We start from the raw sequence: 15,197 nt of genomic DNA, 5'->3' as shown, positions 1-15,197 counted from the left end.
TATAAGAAGGGTTGGAAGGATGATCCGGGAAATTACAGGCCTGTCAGCTTGACTTCGGTGCCCGGGAAGCTGATGGAGCAGATCACCCTGAGTACCATCACACAACACATGTGGGACAACCAGATGATCAGGCCCAGTCAGCATGGGTTTATGAAAGGCAGGTCCTGCTTGACAAACCTGACCTCCTTCTACAACAGGGCGACCTGCTTATTGGATGAGGGAAAGGCTGTGGATGTTGTTTACCTTGACTTCAGTAAGGCCTTTGACACCATTTCCCACAGCATTCTTCTGGCAAAACTGCCTGCTCGTGGCTTGGATGGGCACACGCTTCACTGGGTAAAAAACTGGCTGGATGGCCGGGCCCAAAGAGTTGTGGTGAATGGAGTTAAATCCAGTTGGCAGCCGGTCACGAGTGGTGTCCCCCAGGGCTCGGTTTTGGGGCCACTCCTGTTTAACAGCTTTATTGATGATCTAGACGAGGGGATCGAGTGCACCCTCAGTAAGTTTGCAGATGACACCAAGTTGGGTGTGAGTGTTGATCTGCTCGAGGGTAGGGAGGCTCTGCAGAGAGATCTGGACAGGCTGGAGCGATGGGCTAAGGCCAACTGTAGGAGTTTCAATAAGGCCAAATGCCGGGTGCTGCACTTTGGCCACAACAACCCCCAGCAGCGCTACAGGCTTGGGGAGGAGTGGCTGGAGAGCTGCCAGTCAGAGAGGGACCTGGGGGTGTTGACTGACAGCTGGTTGAACATGAGCCAGCAGTGTGCCCAGGTGGCCAAGAAGGCCAATGGCATCCTGGCTTGCATCAGAAATAGCGTGGCCAGCAGGGATGACAGGGAAGGGATCTTACCCCTGTACTCAGCACTGGTGAGGCCGCACCTCGATTACTGTGTTCAGTTTTGGGCCCCTCACTACAAAAAGGACATTGAATTACTCGAGCGTGTCCAAAGAAGGGCAACGAAGCTGGTGAAGGGTCTGGAGCACATGTCGTATGAGGAGCGGCTGAGGGAACTGGGGTTGTTTAGTCTGGAGAAGAGGAGGCTGAGGGGAGACCTCATCGCCCTCTACAACTACCTGAAAGGAGGTTGCAGAGAGCTGGGGATGAGCCTCTTTAACCAAGTAACAAGTGATAGGACAAGAGGTAATGGCCTCAAGTTGTACCAGGGAAGGTTTAGACTAGATGTCAGGAAGTATTTCTTTACAGAAGGGGTTGTTAGGCGTTGGAATGGGCTGCCCAGGGCAGTGGTGGAGTCCCCATCCCTGGAGGTGTTTAAGAGTCAGGTTGACATAGCGCTGAGGGATATGGTGTAGTTGACAATGGTCAGTGTTAGGTTAATGGTTGGACGAGATGATCTTCAAGGTCTTTTCCAACCTAGATGATTCTGTGATTCTTTGATCACTGTGCTCCACTTTTCAGTAATATGCAAAGGGAAAAAAAAGTCTAATGAGAATGAGTTTGCAGGGATAGAAATCGAGGTACAACTACTGAATGTCATGTTTATATTACTTCAGTTAATACAAACCTGTGAAATCAACTTGAAACCCCAGAGGTTATTTGACTTTGAACCTGAGTCCACCTCTAGCCTTGCACAAAAGTTTCTAGTTCTTTTGTTAAAGCCTCTCCCCAAAGCAACACCTCTGATGAGATGAAAAAGGTTTATTTCAGGATATTCAGGGCAGGGACCAGTTATTTGCATTTGTGTTTCTCTCAGCTCTTGGAAGAAGTGATTTCTTTCCTATTGTAATCTAGTTGGACAAACTGTGCAAGAACAGTTCTTTTTGTTAAATAATAGTAAAACCTTCAGCAAAGCTGTATGAAAAAGTGAACTAGAGGGGACAAGTTGTTTAAGCTCTTATTCCCCAGTACTGTGGAACTCTGAATTGAAATTTTTGATAGACTTTTTTTTTTTTTTTTTTTTAAATAGGTCACTGAAAAATACTGTACCAGGATTAAACAAATTGCAGGTTGGGGACAGGTCCGCAGCTGATGGGCACTGGCATTGTTTTGTTCTTTTAGCTGTTCATTTCATACAACAGCCAACAGTCCGGTCTCCTATAAATATGGAATTCTTATTACATTATATCTGACAAAGTTCAAGGATACAAAAGAAGGTGAAATCACTCTACACCTAGAACAGCTCATGTTCAGATTCTCTAAACTCCATATCCATAAAGTTCAGAATCTTAAAAAGCTCTGCTGCTGCTGCCTCTTCACCGAAATAGCCAGTTTCATAGGTGTAAATTCCTAACCCAAGGTGATTTTGCTGTTGGATTGAGGCACCTTCAGAGCTAGCTTCTAGCTTGCTGGACAATGAGGCCCCAGGTCTCCTTGTGGATCTGGGCCCAAGAGAAAACATTGCTGAAAACAACTTGACTAAACATAACAGTATCACAGACAGACACTGCAGTGCAGTCGAAATTAGATGAAGGTTTTAGTTAAGAGTCTGTAACTAAATACAATAGCTGACTCAGGAAAACTTCTGATCAAAGAGTCATAAAACAAATCTAAGCTATTTCAAATGACAAAAATAAAGGAAGTAAAGAAGATATACAATAGTAAATAAATAACTTGATGCCTATGGTTCCTATGTGAAATTACTAGAAATGCTGCAGAGTAATTAAAAGTAATACAGCTATACTCCGAAATATAAGAAAAATAGAGAACATCAATACACAGTTTGTTTCCATTTTTATCTAATGTTTGCAAATCAGACAAGTGAGAGAAAAACACATTGATCAAACAAGTATCGGGAAAAGAGGAGGAGGTTTTTATGAAGATTCATAAGATTGCAGCAGGTAGTCAAAAATCACTATTACAAATAAGGCAGCATGTGAGTCATAATTTTTGTAGGTTGTTGTGTGAGTTCTGTCACATAACCAAATTGTATTGGTCAGGCTCTAGTACAGACACACATCCTGAGCCATCCTGAAATTTGTGGTTGCCATTATGCAGTACCTCTGGGCTCCTCAGAACTAGGCAGTGACAGCAAATCCACCTGCTTTGGAAGCACTACCAGAGGAAAATCTCTGCTAGCTGATAGAAAGATATTCCATATGACAAATGTTTGAGCAATATGATGTTATCAACATATGCATTCACATTCATTATAAAATTACAGTATGTTAGTTTTCTTTTCCAAAAAGACTAATTTAATTTCTATATTTCTCTGCCTGTAGCATGTCTTTGTGGAACAATCTTTAATTTTTTTTTTTAAATAACCGATTTCCCTAACATACCACTTCATTAAAAAGTGTACATACTTTTCATAAGATGCTATGCTTGAAAAAACAGGGTTCAAAATAATGTTCTTCTAGCCAACATTTGTCACTATGAATGGCCAAAGGATAGTAATTTTGTCACATTTGTGTGTCCATCAAAACGGTGAATGAAATGACTGCTCCTCATACCTTTCCAGTTGGAAACAGTCAAAAGAAAAACAGCCAGCAGCCTCAACAACTGGGCAGTCATGTTTTGGAGCTGAGAACTGCTATGGAGACAGCTGTAAAATTCTCATGTCTTCTGCCCCCATTTATTTAAAATTGAGTGTCCAGACTCTCCACTGCCTACTGGACAGGTTCAGACTTTCTGATTTTATCATTTTTATTGCCTGCCTGATAATTTTCCTTGCTAGAATCCTCTATGGACATTTGAAGCAGCACAGTACCAGTCTGACTAGTGTTCTGATTTCTGAAGCATCCCGAGGCAAATTATCAGACATCAATATTCATGACAGTTTTCTGCCACATATCCACCTAAAGAGACGTGACTCAGGAAACAGAATGGGAGCTTTACACTCTATCATGTGCCTCATCTACAGGCAAATGACCAAAGTGCTTCCTATGCCCCTTTGCTGCATTTCACTCTCCCTCTGTACAAATATTAGTGTATTCAAGATGTGGGAGAAGGCATCTTTGTATGTACAAAGATTTTCAGCCAAACATCCTCTTATTAGTGTCTGCTTGAGCCTCTCCCATCCACAGTCTCAACTTCTTTCTTCAATCGGAAAATAATTAGTACTTTTTCTCTTGCAGTAATTGGTAAAAGTCTAACCATTTATTTCTCTAATTGTCTTATTACTCAGTTCATGTGCTGAGACAGTAATTTATTTGCTTTGGTGTTGGTTACATTTTGTCACTGTCACTTCACAGGAGTTTCCAGTATGCTGCTGGTTATGTTTTCACCTTTGGTAATGACCTGCTTTAGCATGAATTCCATTTTTCTTTGCACTAACTGGAGTCTCTTCTTGGCTGCCCCGATTCATTTCAGGGGATATAACCTGTCTTATACAATGGATAAACATCCCATCAAAAGTGGAATGTACCACATATATGTCCCCTTACGCTAGTGATGATTAGCTAGGTAGGCAATGCTAGAGAAGGAAGAGCAGCTCTCCTTTCTCATAAATACAAGTCAGTGTCATGAATGATATGAAGAAATTTATCTCAAGGACAACACTACCAGAGTAAACTTTGCCTCTTTCACAAGATTTAATTTGTTGAGCTGTTTGTTCTACTTTTGTGTTGCAACATGCAGCTGTTATTAAATATTTTATTTTATAGCTTTCATATTCATATACTAAGGCTTCTTTTTTTTTTTTTTACGTAACTGCTGACCTAAACTACTCAAAACAAAGTGCTGGTAAAGATCGGTTTAGGGTTAGACACTTTAATCAGGGAAACAAATGAAGCAATATTATATTATAGTTCAGAACCTTTAAACAGCTTACTGTAACCATTTTGTTGCTCAAATCCCCTGGCTGCAATTACAAAAAACCAGCATGACAAAAAAAAATATTGGCTTGGCATAGTCAGTCACCTTTGAATAACTTGTCAAATTCTGAATTTTCTGCAGAATAATGCTTGTCCATCAGAATGCAAAATTACTTATTCTGTGAGGTATCTAATTGCATATTTTCAGGATCTTCCATGGAAAAGGCCCATAACAATAATTAATACCTAATGCTATAAACACCATTGCTTTGGGTGTTGCCTAGCAACCAGCATCCTGTAGGCTTCCTCAGGGGCCTCAAATAAAGGCAGGAGAGGGATGCTTTCGTAACGCCATGAGTGAGAAGCAGCTTTGTTCTAGGCTGCTGCTCTGTTCTGGTTGTTTCTAGAGCGATCTCTGCAAAATAAATCTCCCTTAAGAGGCTGCATATCTGAAAAGCCTTTTCAAAGGCTAAACAGAAGCCAAATGCTGCACATGCTGATTTTTTTATACTCTGGGATACCTTTTACAATCAGAAATATAGCCACTATCCTCTTCTTATCCTCCAGTAACAGAGCCTTGTTTCCAAAGGAAGCGTTACTGTGGGTTCATTTCTACTTCTAATTGTAACAGTTTACCCTCTGTCACAGGGTTGAAATTTTTTACAATCAACTGTTTTTTTGGACAAACCATGCATTAAATTTAAAAGAGGACTTGCGCAGTGAAGTGTTTTTATACAAATACTATTGTATCTCAGTGGTATATACAGTGCAGAGTAGAACAAACTTCACTGAAATGCAGTCTTTCCCAGCTGTGAAAGCATTCCTTTTTGATAGTGCCATTTTTTCAAGTACCAGTTCATTTCCAGTGCAATCCCTTTATGTTGACACAGGGACATCTAAATCTCATTTCATTACATGTATATATTTACTAAGATGGTCACTTCAATAAGAACAAAAAGTTGGAAACCGGTATTCCAGGGTTTCCTTTCTCAGTTACAGTTTATGAACTGTTCTGTGATCCTTAGCAAGTCACTGAGCTTTCCTTTATCTTTGTTTTTATATCTAAATAACTGCTCAAATATCTTCAGACTCATAAATATATTGTGGTGCTTAATTAGTAGCTACTATGTTATTTGATAGCCCTTAAGGAAAAGTCACCATGATCAGGACATATTTAATTTTGTCATAAATAATGCAGAATTTATGTAGTTCTAAGTTAACACATTTGAATAGAAATGATACAGCAAAAATTCTGATTTTAAAGCAATCATTTTATTGACAGGACTGTGTAATATGTTTGCTAGGATCTGGAAGAGGTTAGACTAACTGACTGGTAGTCCAGTCCTGTATTTCTATGAATGATATTTTGTAGTTGTCTTAAAATAACAAAGATTAAATATTACATAAGTATTCCTCATTCCAAATCCATTGACTTTCCTTTTTTTCTGCCTTTGTCCTGCAGCGAGATTATTCAGTCTTTTGACATAATTCTGTGAAATCATTATATTCATACAGATTTTTGGCTGCAGCAGATCTTCTCTAGAGCTTTGGCTTTATATTCATGCCTGGTCTTGAAATCTCAGAGGCAACTTCAAGACAAAGAAGGCAGGAGAGTCCCCAGCATCCACTGAGAGCTGGTGAGACTCAGGAGCCTAAACACTCTTAATTTTTGCAATGCAGCCAGTTAACACTCAATTTTTTGAATTTGATTTCTACTTAATTCCCAGTAAGGTAGGCAAATGACACATGGGGAAGCAAAGTCCCATATGGTCTAAGTGATGGTGTAAAACATCTTAATCTTGAGGGACATGCTGAGAAAAATTCTAATGAAAGATAATCTTCTGGATATCCAGAATTTAAATGGTACAGCAAAGGCAGAATCCCTAATCCCTGACTGAAAGATTTCTGTGCAGTTGTACATTGAAAGATGCTTGTGCTTGACAGGAAAGACTAGACAGGGTTATCTCTCTTCTGCTCATTGCTTTTCCTCTGTCTGCCTCATTTACTTGTAAATAAGTGAATTTTGCACACATACTGAATGCCATATGAATTATAATTTCACCTTTTTTACTTGTGATTTCACAAGGAAGTCTGTCTTACCGCTTTTTTTTTCTGATTAAAACATTCATCAGCACTTGTGTTACCCATAAACTTGAACCACAGACTTACACATGAGTAGCCTATCTTTAGTTCAGGTCACTATGAGTCTTGGCAATATGATCACATCAGTTTATGGAACACACATACTCTCAGATCTCTTTTCATAGAATTATTTTTCAACTTTGAGAGTATAAATAAAGTTGCATTGCAAAAGCTGAATTGCAGCAGTAAGTGCATCACTTTCCTACAGGCAATAAAATGTGTTCCTTTACTCTAGCAAATGCAATTTTTCTGGGAGGGAGTTAACTCCTCAGCACAATGATTTCTGTTCTGTGTCAGCAACACGGGAGCTAATTCTCCTGGGCTGTGGTTCTGCAGTGTCAGTGGTGGAGCTAACAACCTAATGAAGCAGTTTTGTTTCATTAGCAAGGGAATTTCTCACTAGTGGAGCATTTCAGTACAAAAAACATTTCATTACCAAGTCCCCACATAGAAGTTCAATCCAAGTGCTAAGGTAGTTACCACCTTACTGAGACTGATCCTTCCTGGCAATAAATTGATTAACCTCCCTTGAGTTTTTAATTTCTACAATTACAGAATAAAGGTCCTCTTAAAGCTGTTTCACGTGCTGAATGCCTGCATACAGTGCTGCACAGTGGGCTCTCAGGGCAATAGTTGAGCTTTGGCAGAGAGGACAGATGCCACTGTGAGCACTATCATTTCAATTCCAGCCAAGTTTCTTCTAAGATACAGCGGTCCATTTTGGCAGTGGTACAGCTTCATCCCTACAGGGGGGCATTTAGTGATCCAATTTTGTTCATAGGATGTCAGCGGCATAAGAAAATTTCAAAATTAACCTTTTGCTTAATGAAAAGGGAGAAATACCAGAACAGTAGGGATAGCAGTCAATTTATTGTTTCTCAAAAAGAAAAAAAAAAAAAAGGAAGACATTCTGCAATAAAGTGATTTAACAATCACTGAAAAAAATTAATTTCACGGTGTGGTGATTTGTGGGCTAAGAGTTAAATTCCAAAATGAGGTAGTGTACTTCCCAGCACTGCAGATCACTGCATAACTCCTGCCAGTGAAGGAACAAACTCTTCCACGTCTGGCAGTTGCAGCATGAATTCCCCTGCCTCCTGCCACTACAGCCAATATGATCATAGCAGCATGCATTTCTCCCAAGTCCAGAAAAAAAAATGTGGTTTTTTGCTTGGAAGTGCTGATGCCTGTAAAAGTACATTAGTCATCATGCCTGCTCAGGGAAACTGGTTCTGAGAATTCTTGATTCCTGCACCTTTATTGCTTCAGTTAGCAATCTCTTGTGGATCTAGTTCACATTCCTTACTGAAACCCATGAGAAGATGAGTGAATGAGAGAAATAAGATAGGACCTTTAGCTTTTCTGAATATTTTCATACATTTTCAGTCTGATAATTTTAACTGTACTATACCTTTCTGGTATTTAAAAACCGATACACTCTTTTTTGTCTTGACAGCAGATGAGTTATCATTTTCTTCCTCACAGGGAAACACATGCAAAACAAACAAATATCCAACTTTTTCAGACATTACAGCATAGACTTGAAATATATTGATACTCTAGTAGAAGCTTATGAATTTCAACTCCAGGGACATCAGTGTGTGATCTTTTATTTTTGCATAACACAGACTGCAAGACTTCTCTCAAATAAACGTTCCAAATTCATAGGCTGTACTCATTTTTAGTTTCTGGATTCCATTCTGGGCTCAGATTTCTAAAAGTTAGGCACAGCAAACACTCAAATTTTAAATTCCAGTTGGAGCTTGCTTTCCCTCTTCATGTGTTAAAATGAGGTTTCATTTAGAACCCTCCTGCTCAAGGTTAACTTTTTGAATTGTCACCTATAATTTTTAGACATTTCCAGGATGTTACAGTATTGGGAAAATGATGTCATTCAAGGTGAAGCCTCAGTGATAGCAGTTTTCTCTTTCTATGTAGAAGGTACTTAAGGATCTTGTCATTTTGTTCTTTAGAGTGATGAGGTTTGCAGTAAGCATTATCTAATATTTCATTTTATGTTTTAAACATTAAAACACAATTCATAAACATTCAAATAACTTTTCCTGAGATGTCAGTATTGCTGACACACAGAACACTCTATTTTGATAGTGTTTTCCCTTCTTTTTGTCCACTTGTGCCTTTCTAAGCAAATTATAGCCCAGTTTTCAACATTCCAGTCATGTGAATCACATCACTAGCTTATAGCAATATGCAGCACTGTTGAATTTATGCTCATAAATCAACAATTCCAACACTTTCTATTTATTAGCTATGCTCCTTGTGCACAGTCAATTAAAGCATCTCTTCTGTTGATGACTACTGGAGATTCCATTTTGTTCTCAACACTTTGATTTTTATCTCCTTTTCACCTTTCTTTCTGATGTTAGTTTAACATCCTCGGAAACAGCCAACATGCCTTCTAGAATATTGATTCTTTTTCTACTGAATTTCACCCAGACAGTGGTGTGCCATCTTCCAGAGAAAGCAACCCCTTCTTCACAAAACCAAAGCTAATGGTTCAGTTATCAGAGTGCTCTGTATCGTTTATAGCTCCCCAAGACCAAAGTTCCCTGAAGAGGTAATCAGTGCAGTATTTGAATTATGCCGTTTGGCTTGGCTTGGCGAGTCCTAGATGAGGGTGATGGCAGAAATGCCTTAAGTTAGCACTTGGGTGACCTTTGAAAAGATTGTTATGATCAAATGATTAATTACTTTTTCTCAGATATCCAATATTCTCTAAAAATTTATTTTGGGACTTCAGCATCTCCTGCTTGCTTTAAATTCAGACAGGCTTATTTTTTAGAAAAGGATGAATAAAATATCATTTTACTTTTTTTTTTGTTTCATGCAAACAGTTAGTAGCAAGGCAGTAAAGCCTCAATACACTGTATGATTTAGATACATAGCAGTTTGCTTCCCTGCCAATGTAAAGCCATGGCATGCATTTTCTATCAATCTCAGCAGTTGTGTGCTGATGGAGGGAATGAGTATCGTTCAGTCCAGCAGCTGCATCCTGTAAGGTGTGGACATTCTGCTGCTGCATGCCAGCTCTCTAATCATAGGAAAGAAATACATTTAAAGCTTGATTGTAAGGCCTACTCCTAGGCTTGGCCTTTCTTTTATGTCACTCAAGCCAAATAAAACTGGAACGCAGAAAAAGAGTTAATTTCATTCAGTTTGCCAGCTATGTGCTAGTAGTAAAACAATGAGCACCTTCCTCTGAGAAAAGCAACTCCTTTGCCTTACTGTAGTGATAAAATTATCTGTAAAAGCATAGGCAATTTATTCTAGAAAGGCTCTGGGTTAGCCATGCATTGAAGAGGTGTTTTTCCCTGTATAATACAGGCATAGACCACAGACAGTGCACTATGGGAGCAGTTACAAAGTCACGCTTTGTCCCTCTCTCTGAACACATTTACTACGTGTGTAGATGTTCTGTTACTGAGGGTAAGTTCTGAGAGAAGATGTGAGTAAGTTCTGAGGCCAGTTCTGAGAGATGTCAGTAGCATAAACAGAGTAACCAGAGAATAAGAAAGACCTTGTCCAGTGATGCAGTACTAACAATCAAGAAAAAAACATTTCTTACTTTGAAGATGATCCCAAGTCCAAAGGTGTTCTTTATGCAGCAAAACCTCAAAGACATTTGTGCCCTACCACCATCCCTGACACAGCAACCATTGCTATGCAGCATGAGAATCTACTCCCAATGGTGACTGGTAATATCTACTATGGATTTTAGTGCTCTCATGCCAACAGTAAGCCTTGTTGCTGTCATTAGGGGAAAGAGTGAAGAAACACAAACATGCAATATAGGCTCATACAATTACAAAAATCAATAATATTTTCAAAATGTTGTGACAATTCATTTCATGGCATAAAGAAGAAATATAGATCATTTCTCCTTCAAAAGCATGCCTGTCATCTTTTTGACCACAACAGCAGGTCAAACTGCTTCCAATTCTTGGATGATGTACTGGATATTAGTTGTCTGGGGCAGGCTTTTAACTGAAATGTTGCTGGTCCATCTATCTTATTAATTTTTTGCTGGCTGAGATCTGAGCACCCCCATCTCTCTCAGAAATCATTCTAAATTTATCTTCAGATGAGGAAAGAGAGATCAGTTCTCAAGTCTGAGATTAAAAGCTATGACTAATCTAATATTCATTGGTATTTTGATAAATGTACACTTGGTAATTGATAAAACATCAGCTAAACCAGAGTTTATGATCTCATCAGAGCGAGAGATAAATGGTGCAGCCTTTGCTACATCATTGATGTGATATGGATGGGGTTAAAAAATTAGTACTTACATAGGATGCTGTATGCTTGCTTTGTACCAACTCAGGAAAACACGTAAGTAACTGTGATGGTCAGCAGATGATTCTAATGCAACAGGGAAATACTGGCAATGATAATGGCAGACAGGAATCAATAAAAGATATTCTCAAACCAGTTTAAAAACTTCTGTGTTTAAAACTATTTTGAAGAGGAGTAAGTATGACAAAATCCATAGGAAACAAATGACTTTTCATTGAGTTTCTTGATGGCAAAGTGCCATATACTAGTCAAAATTTATACATAAAATAATTATGAGTAATGTATAGTATTTTGCTGTCAATAAAGTAAGCAAGCAACAATATATCCTAAAACCAATTAAATGGTATTAAGAGTTCTGGGAACTGAGAAAAACAAGTTGTTTTAGGCTCCATGTCATCAATGGAGTTTCTCAGCTTCGACAGTGGAAAGGATGCGAGCATTCACTAGAGTTATAAAAAGTGTAAAGCTTGAGTAGGAGGAAAGCTAGATGATTTTTAAGGAAAATCAAACCTTGAACCCAGAAAGCATCTGTTTGAGACTGGATTTCATGTGCCCTGTAATGGATCCTATACACTGCCTTCTGCTCACTCTGTTCAGTGTACATTTACATTACAGTTGGAGTTTATTCTACTAAGAGCTCATCGGTTCCTCTTCTGGTAACGTAAAGGGGGAAAAGTTCACGCATGTTTTTACTTACATCCTTAGGTAGAGCATGCTTAAGAACACTTGTTGCCTTTGATCAAGGGAAGACATTGGTCCATTTCTGTCTGATTGTGGTGCCAGGGGAATTCGGCATAAACCTAGACCTGAAGCAGCCCTGTGAAAGGAGGAAACTGGCAAGGCTCAGAGGAGCCTGCTGTTGGTGAAAGTTGCATGTGTCTGCAGAGTAAAGTGTGTTGGAAATTCAGCTTGTAAAAGATGTAAGTTGGTTCCAGAGGAGGGTACATTTCGATCTGGTGTTGGTGTATAGCTCACCAGGTAGGTTCCCATTGCTAGGGAAAGCAGCGGGGCAAGACCTTGAGGAACATCCCTGGAGACAGACAGTGCAGCACAGATGAAGGGGTGCTCCTGGGGGGCAACGTTTAGCCTGTGTGGTAGTAGGCTCAGCTCAGCAACCCAAACCTTCCTCTGAAGGAGTTATATAACAGGCTGTGGCTTCAGGACGGGCCTGGAACAGCAAAGGGTGGCCACAGGCCAGGGTGGGCTTCAGGGCTGGGGCTGAGAGGCACGGAAGTGTTGGGCCCGACACACTGGGCCTGGATGAAGGTCTACCCTTACACAGGCTCTGAGGCCATCCTGCCTTGAAAATAAGGCCCTAAGCACGGGCTGGCAGCAGAAATGTCCTCCCCCAGCCCCTCCAGGAGGCACAGGGACGGCGAGGTGACCCCCTCTGTTAGCACCCCCAGAAGGAAAGAGACCCTTCCCTCAAAGGCTTCAGCTGGTTTAAGGATCTCACCGATCAGGTGAGCCAAGCCTGCTGTACAAGCCCTTTTTTTTTTTCTCCTCATCCATAACCTTTCCTTTCATTCTCCTGCGTCAAGCCACGGGGGAGGGAAGGGAGGAGAGCGGTGCCTGCGTGGAGCCCGGGCAGCGCGGTGGCACTCCCCTCAGCCACCACTGCGCGCCGGCAGCCCGCGGCGGGGTCCCACTCCCCCTCCTCCGCCTGGCTCTGGGCCGCCTTATGGCGGTCGGGGAGAGGGTGGGTGGGGAAACCCGAGCGCCCGCCGGCGGGAGTCGCTCGCCTCGGCCGGCGAAGGGGGCGGCTCGGCTTCGTCAGCCCCGCCTGCGCGGCGCCGGAGGGGTTAAGCGCCCCCGCTCCCGGTGGGCTCGCTGCCGGCGGGGAGGGGGTTAAGCGCCTGGCGGTGGCGGCTGCCGCCACTCGGCTCCGCGCCGCTCTCCGCGCCGGAGCCGTTACAGCGGGAAGATGGCGACGGAGGGCGCGAGCGGCGAGCCGGGCTCTGGCGGGCGGGAGGACTCGGCGGCCACGGCAGCGGTAACCGGCTTGGCGAGAGAGGGGGGTTCGACCCAGCCGGGCCGAGGAGGGCTCCCCGTGGGGACGGGACGCAGCGGCGCGCGGAGACCTGCCTCCCCAGCTCCGTCCCTCCGCCCTCCTTCTCCCCCGGGGCGGGACGGGGCTCGGCTGCGGAGACCCGCCGCAGCCGAGCCCCGTCCCGCCCCGAGGGAGAAGAGAGACGGGCTCGGGGTCTTCCTCCCTGCCGGCCTCCCTCTTGCCTTCAACGGGGGCGGCGGGTTCTCTCCCCCATTGTTCCTTCCCTCCCGCTGCCCCGCTGCGGGCTCGGCGTGTGGCGCCCGTGAGGGGGGCACGGAGCTGGGGCGGGGGTGTGTGTGTGTGTGTCCGTGTCCGCTCCCCGTTCCTCTCCTCTCTCGTACCCACCCCCCTTTTCCCGCCGCTTGCCACAGTGAGGGCGGTTGCGCCCCATCTCTCCGGGCGGGCTGAGGTGGTGACAGCGGCCGGGGCGGTGGGACCTGTCACACCAGGGCCGGGGGGAAATGTTGATCTTTAACCCTTTGCCGGGCCCGCAAGGAGCTCCCTTTCTCCTTCCTCCCGTCGTGTGGCCTTTTCGGCGCCGGTTAAAACAGTGTCGGGTGGAGGCTGCGCGCCCCTGGGCGAGCGGCGGGCTCCTCTCTCCTGCTCACCGGCCCGACGCCCTGCCAGGGGAGCGGGGGGTTCATCCCCTGGGGCGGCCGCTCCTTTGGGGGGCCCCCGGCTCCCCACCCGCGCAGTGGCAGACCCCTCTCAGCCCGGCAGCTCTCCCTCGCCCGGCGCATCCCAGACCTGGCGCGGTCAGACCTGCTTGGGGACCCACCGGGGCTGATCAGCCCGTGTTAATCGCCTGGTTGACAGCCCTTGTGAGAGCGGGGTGGCCAGGTCCAAAATGGGGCTCTAAGTGCTCGGCCTCGAAGCGACATGCAGAGTTTAGGGCAGTAAAACCGCTGTGGTGCACGTTTTGCGTGGGATCGTTTCTGAAGGTGATGACCCCCGAAGGCGGGGGCGAGGGAGCAGCACGAGTTTCTGTGAAATTGAGGCGATTGCTGGCAGGTTTTTTTTATAATTTTGTTTTCTTTCAAACAGGCATTAATTCTTATCTGAAACCCTGTTCCAACTGTGCATTTAATCTTTCTTACATGTTTTAACTTCTGCAGTGTTGTGGAAGTTGAGTTTTACTTAAAAAAAAGTAAACCTTACACATTGAATATTTGTAACATCACTGACTTTTAAAACAATGACATAACCATGATATAAATTAATATTAAGGTAAGAATTCATAAAAGCAGACTATTAAATACTTTAAAGCCCTAATTTTGAGCAAAAAAATTCCATACTAAATTCTTTAGTATGCTCATATTATTGCTGCCTTAAGTTTCAATTTTAAAAATTCAATGAGTAGCTGTAATCAAAAAGCACTCCAATAGTGTCCTGTTAGGCAGTGCAGTGTAAGCCAGTCATGCAATTTGGTGTTCTCATTGTGGAAGGTAGGAGCAACAGCTCTACGCTGCATGATGCTTTTAAAATATTTTTTTAAAACTGAAGAGATGCTAGGAAGTAACCTGTGTGTTGCTCCCTAACAAAAGTAATAACTATACTTAAACAATAAAAAAAAAAAATAAATTATTAGTTTTTGTTTGCCTTCATTCATTAAATATTTAATATTCCTTTTCATATTTTTTTCCTTGCAAATACAGCTGTTGCACTGTTGATTTCATTTTATCTTTTGTACAAGAAAGTAAAAAGAACTCCTCTGGGCAATTAAAAGATTTAAAAAATATATTTATACACTGCTCCAATATTCCTTTTGAAGGGTTAATATGAGTAGCTTGTTTTCTGTCTTTAAACTCAAGATACAGAATTATGAATTGGATCATCTTGCTTACCTTTAGGATGACAGTAAGCATCCAGATGACTAGCTTGTAAGTCATGCTAAACTTCAACTTATAAAGAAATATTGTTTTCAGTACAGTTTCAGATTTTTTTTTTTCAGTTCTCAGAATCCTGGTTGCACAAATGG

At 42.5% G+C, this 15,197-nt stretch overlaps 1 protein-coding gene across 1 annotated transcript in view; it reads left to right on the top strand.

Moving 5' to 3' along the window:
- Nucleotides 1–12,908: 12,908 nt before the first annotated feature.
- The window catches only part of CTTNBP2 (cortactin binding protein 2), an 86,706-nt gene continuing 84,417 nt past the window's right edge, over nt 12,909–15,197 (top strand). Inside the window, exon 1 of the mRNA XM_074827554.1 lies at nt 12,909–13,162. Within this exon, the coding sequence (XP_074683655.1) occupies nt 13,094–13,162 (69 nt within the window). The 5' untranslated portion in view covers nt 12,909–13,093. The remainder of the gene's footprint in view (nt 13,163–15,197) is intronic.

Source organism: Strix aluco, chromosome 5, assembly GCF_031877795.1.
Source record: "Strix aluco isolate bStrAlu1 chromosome 5, bStrAlu1.hap1, whole genome shotgun sequence".
Taxonomy (NCBI): Eukaryota; Metazoa; Chordata; class Aves; order Strigiformes; family Strigidae; genus Strix; species Strix aluco.
Note: the sequence above shows the minus strand (reverse complement) of the source record. Positions and strands in the feature narration are given on the sequence as shown.